The sequence below is a fragment of the Pediculus humanus genome, genomic scaffold (assembly GCF_000006295.1).
Source record: "Pediculus humanus corporis 1103172107562 genomic scaffold, whole genome shotgun sequence".
NCBI classification, from domain to species: Eukaryota; Metazoa; Arthropoda; class Insecta; order Psocodea; family Pediculidae; genus Pediculus; species Pediculus humanus.
In genome coordinates, this window is record NW_002987177.1 from 352464 (window position 1) to 359844 (window position 7381).

At 31.3% G+C, this 7381-nt stretch overlaps 2 protein-coding genes across 2 annotated transcripts; one reads left to right on the forward strand and one right to left on the reverse strand.

Moving 5' to 3' along the window:
- Nucleotides 1-1313: 1313 nt before the first annotated feature.
- Phum_PHUM217130 (snf5, putative) lies at nt 1314-3025 on the forward strand (the record flags this gene model as incomplete). Its single annotated transcript, XM_002425689.1, has 8 exons — nt 1314-1394; nt 1518-1676; nt 1763-1974; nt 2057-2216; nt 2297-2431; nt 2526-2741; nt 2828-2957; nt 3018-3025. The coding sequence occupies 8 exons, from the start codon at nt 1314-1316 to the stop codon at nt 3023-3025; spliced, it is 1101 nt and encodes a 366-aa protein (XP_002425734.1).
- A 1038-nt stretch (nt 3026-4063) lies between these two features.
- On the reverse strand, nt 4064-7110 carry Phum_PHUM217140 (cytochrome P450, putative; the record flags this gene model as incomplete). Its single annotated transcript, XM_002425690.1, has 8 exons — nt 4064-4177; nt 4258-4470; nt 4542-4790; nt 4855-5017; nt 5099-5377; nt 5512-5628; nt 5719-5903; nt 6823-7110. 8 exons carry the CDS (start codon nt 7108-7110, stop codon nt 4064-4066), a joined length of 1608 nt encoding a protein of 535 aa, XP_002425735.1.
- Between the last annotated feature and the right edge of the window lie 271 nt (nt 7111-7381).

Here is a 7381-nt window from a genome sequence, read left to right on the forward strand (position 1 = left end):
ACAAAAAAAAAAAGAATTTTACCGTACGCGAAGAGAAAAACGCGCGCGTAATTTATTTATACTATGAGTTACATACGCACAAAAGAAAAAAAAAACACAAAAAAAGGTTCGTTAAAAACGCACAAAAAAAAAAACGAAAATTTATGTGATAAAAGATATAAAACGAATTTTTTTTTTTAGCGGTCATAAATATATATTTTATATCGTTGAATATATTTTAACCGTTTGTTCTCTTGCCGTTTGTCGTTGTTGTTGTTGTTGTTGTTACCGTTATCAACAAATTCTATGGTTTATAACCACCATCATCGCATTGCTATAATTTATTTTATAGTTTGGACAAAATCAACAAAAAAAAAAAAAAAATTTATCTCCGACCCACCATTATTATTATTATTATTTCTTTTTTTATTTATATATATTTATGTTTTTTTTGCGAAGGGGGTGGAGAGGGAGGGAAGGGAGGGAGGTTCGGGAAAGGGGAAAAATTTCGGTTGTTTTATGATGTGCATAAATTTTGGTTGTTTTTTTTTTTAGGAGGAAAAAGTTACAAATGAGAGATAGAGATAGAGAGAGTGAGAAAGAGAGAGAGAAATTTTTAGGGAAAACAAATTATATAACAGGGTGAAAGTTAAGTCATAAATTTTAACTTTTATTATTATTATTATTATTATTATTATTATCATTATTTTTGCTGTTAATTCATATTATCTCGGAATTAAATTTTTTTTTTTTTTTAATTTTTAAATTTTAAATTTTGAATATTAAATAATGAAAACTGATAATTTTATTTTTTTTTTATTTTTTACTGTTCGAAGAACACAAAATTTTGTTGTCGTTTGTTGTTTGTTGTTGTTTTTGTTGTTGTGTTCGAAACGAGTTTTTTTTTTTTTTCATTGGATAATAATATTTTTAATAATGTAATTTTAGGATTTTAAAAAGATTTTATTAGGGAATTTTTTTTATAATAAATTTACTCGTAGAGTTTCATTTTTTTGTTTTTATGATAACAATTTTAATTTTAACCATTTTGACATTGAGTCAATATAATAATAATAATAATAATAATGAATAATAATCGTTTAAATTTAATTTTTTTATTGAATTTTAAAAAAATTTAAATTTTTGTTTACGTACGTTAAATATCAGTCGGAAATGTTTACGAATGAAAACGGTAGCGTCATCTATCGTCAAAAAAATAAATTAATAACGTTTATCTATTTACACGTTAATAAATCGGTTGAACGCACGTTCTCGAATAAACATTTTACCTTTGCGTTGTTTATATATAATCTTTAAAAATTTTTTCCGGAAGGATGGCATTGAAAACTTACGGAGATAAACCCGTAAGTTTTCAAATTGAAGAAAATGGAGAGTATTATTGCATTGGAAGCGAGGTAAACGGTTAAAATTTTATTTAAAATATTTAATTACGATTATTTTAATGGAGAGGTTATTCGGCATATACCGAGTTTAGCATCTTTATGATTTTTGTTATTGTTATTATTATTATTATTTAGGTGGGAAATTATTTAAGATTATTTCGCGGTTCCTTATACAAAAGATATCCAGGACTTTACAGAAGGAATTTGACAGTGGACGAAAGAAAAAGAGTTTTAGATTTAGGAGTCAGTAATCATTGTTTAGCATCCAGCGTTTCTCTACTCAGAGCTTCTGAAGTGAGTTACACTAATAAATAATTTTTCAATTATTATTATTATTATTTTAATGAAATGGGTTTGCTTTTTTTTTTTTTTTAATAAAGGTCGAAGATATAATTGATGGTAATGATGAAAAATACAAAGCAGTTTCAATTCACACTACAGAAATTGTTATGCCAGCATCGAGTAAATCTAAAAAATCAATGCCTTGGGTTCCCAATCTTCCGAATAGTTCACATTTAGATGCAGTACCACAGGCAACACCGATAAATAGAAACAGAGTTCAAAATAAAAAAGTTCGAACATTTCCATTATGGTAATATTTAATTACTCTTTTTGTTTAATTTTCTAATTATCTATTAGTTAAAATTCCAGAAATCTTATTATAAAATTTTCAGTTTCGATGATTCTGATCCGAATATTGTTCATGAGAATGCATCTCAAACAGAAGTACTCGTTCCGATTAGATTAGATATGGAAATTGAGGGTCAAAAATTACGAGATACATTCACATGGAATAAAAATGAAACTTTGATAACTCCAGAACAATTTGCAGAAGTAAATTTTTATTTTATCATTTCTTATTTATTTTTCTTTTGTTATAATTTGATTCATAAATTTTTAATTTAAATTTAAAGGTTTTATGTGACGATTTAGATTTAAATCCTATTGCATTTGTTCCTGCCATTGCGCAAGCTATACGACAACAATTGGATGCATTTCCGACAGATAATATTTTGTCTGAACAATTTGATCAAAGAGTTATCGTCAAGGTTTGTGACTTAGATAGGGCTTTTACAAAGGGCTTTTCCAAGTGAAAATTTAATTTCATTGTTGCTATCATTTCTGTTTTTTTTTTTTTTTTAGTTAAACATTCACGTTGGTAACACTTCATTAGTTGATCAAGTCGAATGGGACATGTCCGAGAAAGAAAATTCTCCCGAGATGTTCGCACAAAAATTATGTGCTGAATTAGGTTTGGGTGGTGAATTCGTGACCGCGATTGCGTACAGCATAAGGGGTCAAATAACGTGGCATCAGAGAACTTATGCTTTCAGCGAAGCTCCGCTTCCGGTCGTTGAAGTGAGTAAAACTTATATCCGGAAATTTTGGTTTGTAATTTTATGACAAATCTTTTGAATTTTATTTTTGTTCGTATTCTTCATCAGGTACCGTATCGGCCGCCGAGCGAATCCGATCAGTGGGCACCGTTTTTGGAAACTTTGACGGATGCGGAAATGGAAAAGAAAATTCGAGATCAAGATAGAAATACAAGGCGAGAACACGAAATATTTTCTCGTTTTTTTTTCTTGCTTGTTTGTTTTTTTGTTTGTTTTTAATTTGTCGGTTTTATTACAGGCGTATGAGACGTTTAGCAAACACGACTCCTGGTTGGTGAGGTTTGCCTCGCGTCAATTCCAGCAAAATGGAAGAAAAATCTTAACGAATTATTCTCATACTCATCTGGGTGAATGATTCGATTCTGTCGACGGTGGCACTTATGGTTGTCGTATCGAGGATAAAAAAAAAAGAATGAAAAAGTCACCGACTGGTTGTCGTAAAGTATTTCACGGACACGCATTTATATATATATAAAGATAGATACATTACGGTAATTATTATTATCATTATCATTATTATTATTATTATGTACGCGAAAGAATTTAGTGGATTTTATCAATTATCACAGTTTTTGTTTGGATTTTATGTAAATGAAATGGAAAATTTAATTATAAATTTATTTATTATTAATAAAATATTTATTATGTATAGATTACGTATATGCGTGACGCGTGCGTACGCACTCACGCACGCACGCAAGAATGTAATTTAATAATAATAATAATAAAATAAATAAAAACGATTTCGGGGCATAAAATTTTTTTTTTTACATCGAAAACTTTTCGCTTACTTGACGTGTGTTTGCCTTTTTGCCGAAGATTTTGCTGGACACACTTTGAATTTGATTTTTTTCTTTTTACTTCTTTAACTTCTTCTCCAGGTGTCTTCTCCAGAAAGTCATTTTTCGTTTTGGAAAAAGAGAAAATGGAGAGAAATCTACGCGAAGACTACGCGTTCGGTATGATTGATTATTTAAATAATCATAAATGATAGGTTGTTTTAGGTCATCGAACTTAACATAATGATGATGATGATTGGATTTGAATTCGTGTAAATTGTAAGAGAGAGAGAGGAAAGGGGGGAGAGGGGGGAGGTATCGACAAACGTACGACGAGAATGGATTACGTAAAAAAACGATATAAAAAAATCAACATTTATGTCAATTGAAAAGTAAACAAGTCGTGAATTGAAAGGGGGAGGGGGAACGCGGGGAGAAGAAGGAGGAGGAGGAGGTAAAACTTACGTAATATTTTAATGATGGGTGATGGGGAGGGGGGGAGAGGTCAATTATTTCTATTCGTAATTTTAAATTGAAGGTCGCCATCAGGGGCATACATAAATGTTACTTTGTAGTCGAGAGGATTATGTAAAAATTCGAGTTTGTAGTTACGAATTAACTGTAATAAAAAAAAAAAAACTCGATGAGAAAAAAATTCGATTTATCGATCGATTAATCGATTGAACGATAGTTGTTTACCTTAGCAAGTAAAACTTGTATTTCCAAATCGGCAAATCTTCTTCCCAAACACATACGAGAACCGTGTCCGTATGGAAGAGATGAAAATGGATGAAATTTATATTGTACGTCAGATCCGGTATTTTTAATCCATCTTTCCGGTAAAAATTCATTTGGTTTCGTAACGTATTCTTCCATGTTTCCGGTAACTAATGTCGGAAATACTAATTGTACCTGTAAATTGTTTTCTTTAAAAAAATGTTTTGTTTTTTTTTTAGGTTTAGGTAGGAAAAGTGAAAACTTACTCCTTTTGGTATTTGATAACCACCGATTACTGTATCCTGTTGTAGAGTTCTTCCGTTTCCGATAACGGTCGAATACATTCTAAAAACTTCCCGTATAAAACCTTTCGTGTAATGTAATTCATCTAAATTTTTCGACGTGATTTTAGATTTTGGATCGGGGAAAATTTTTTTCAATTCTAAAAACATTTTTTCTTGTTCTAAAGGTCTCGTTGCCAATTGATACAATATCGAACAAACAGCCATAGAAATCTGAAACGATTATTCCGATAATAGTCGTTCGATATAATTTTTAATTCGATATATCGATATTTACCGTATCGATTCCTACTAATATCAAATCAAGTGCTAATATATATGCAGTTTTCGGATTCGTTTCGCTTGCTAAAACTCTTTCAACGAGCGATAAATCATTTTCATTCACAGACTTTTTCTCTTTTAATCTCAACATGGCGGCATCTATGTGTTTCATACAGGTTCTTGGAAAAAAAAAAAAAAAAGGTTACGATTAAGGTTTAATTTTCTGAGGTTTGAAAATCGGGCGGGGAAAATTCACTCACTCTACGAAATAATCCATGTTTTTAACGTAACGCGTCCATAATGAACTCGGAATGTACCTCCAGAAGGGTGCTTTCAATTCCAATATGGCGATGTTTCTAAGTGCGTAACGTGCGCATTCAATTATTTTTTGCGATTCCGAATCCGGTGATAAGTTATCATTTAAACAACCTAATCTAACGTCTAAAGCAACTCTACCGATACACTCCAGTGCCCATTTGTGTATTTCGTTATCAAAATCTTTTGGCATTTCTAAATTTTCATCTCTCATTTTTTCGATTCTGGAAAAATTCGATAAATTAATTGGACGGTTTGCCTTGTGACGTCATCACCGCAAACCTTTGGTTTTTGTGGGGTGACCTTAAATAATTGATTTTAGTGATGAGGATTTTTGGTGACCCCCCCCCCTCCTTACTTATTGATAAAATCCAGCGTGACTTCTTCGATGGGTTGTATGTACTTTTTGACAGTTTGAATTTGTAATACGGGTTTCTGTACTTTCGTCCTGAATTTTCTCCAGGGTTCACCGTGTCTGTAATCAGAAATTAAATTTTCATCCCCCTACTACTACCACTACCTACGTTATCATATTGATAATAATGATAATTGTATGACGACTTACACTCCGACGACTCCACCCATTTCTCCAAAAAAATCTTTTCTTACTTGACTTTTATAATTGACCAAACATGGCATGGATGGTCTGAACGGTGTCGGTCCTTCGTTCCTGTAAACTTTTTCTATTTCGTTACAATCGTATAAAAATAACAAATCCGGTCTTCCAATAAGTCCAGACATTTTTACAACCTGTAAATGTATAAAAAATTTTTTTATGACGTCACTCAACGTTTTGACATTGATTTTGCAAAAAAAAAAAAAAACTGGAATCGGTTTTTATTTTTTAAATACTTGTTTCCGTGATGGAAATTTATCATTATCATTATCATTATTATTATTTAATCGTTTTTTTTTTAAAGTTTCACTTTTGGCATTACTGGAATGTTTTTTTCTTGGCCGCTATTACGTTTTTCCTCGCGATGAATTTCATTATAAAAATAATACGGTCAGAAAGTTGATTTTTTCTTTCTCTTTTGGGCGCGAATCTCAAATGTGCACGCACGCGCACGCACGCACTACGTAATTTCTCCATAACGGCCTTAATTAAAGTTGTTACGAAGACGGGAGGAAGAGGAGGAGGAAGGGAAGGGAGCGGAGGTAGAAGAAAACGAGTAGTTAACGATCTTGACCATCGTGGTTACCACATAATGAGATGACTGATGAGAACGAAATGAAAGAATGAAATCATTCCAAAACCGGGTTATGTTCGATTTCCGGTTTGTTACTTCCTCCTGGAAAATTTTTTAAACATTCATTCGCTCGTAGATTGGGAAAAAAAATAAATAAAAAAAGTGAAAGTTTTTTATTAATGACAAAATTTGATTAATTTTTTTTTAATTGAATCGATTGATCGTAAAACATTCACAGAATGAATGGGGAGAAAGTGGGGGGAGGAGTTGAGGGGGGGGCAAGAGGGATCGAGCGGAAGTGAATGAAAAAAAAATTACAGAAAAAAATCCGCAAACCAAATCCGTAATTTGTGGTTTTTTTTTTTTTTTTATTCTTCCGCTCTTTACAAAAAAAAAAAAAACATTCCAGAAAAACCAAATACTTACACGTCATTATAATGACATCATTAATTAATAATAATAATAATAATAAAACTTACTTTTCCGTAGGTATCATATAATATTTTCGATACTTTTCCCAAATCCGATACTTGATACTGTCCAATGTATGGTAAAAGTCTCCAAGTATTACCGATCAATGGTAAAGGTTTCGGTCCAGGTACGGCACTGTAAGGTTTAGCAATCGCCCAATCGACGTCACAATTTAACGTCATAAATTGATCTGATTTCCTTTCCGTATGCGATATCCATCTTTTCACATTATTATTATTATTATTATTATTATTAAAACATTTTTTAACGTTTACACGAAACGATCCCAAAGACATTTTTTCCCTTTTTATTTTCTTTTTTAAATACCGAAATAAAAAATTTCAATTCGATTCGAGTTTTTATCGAGTTTGCGCGCGCATTCGATAGATAAATAAAAATGCCTGGAAATTAAAAAAAAAAAAAAACAGGTTCGATTAATCGTTCGTGAAGCGAATCGAAAGTGAAATTAAATTTTTTTTTTTGTGTGTGTTTTTGTTCTCCCTGTCGGCGGCTGGAAATAAATAAAGCGAGCGTAAAATTATTACACGAGAATAAAATTGGGAAAAA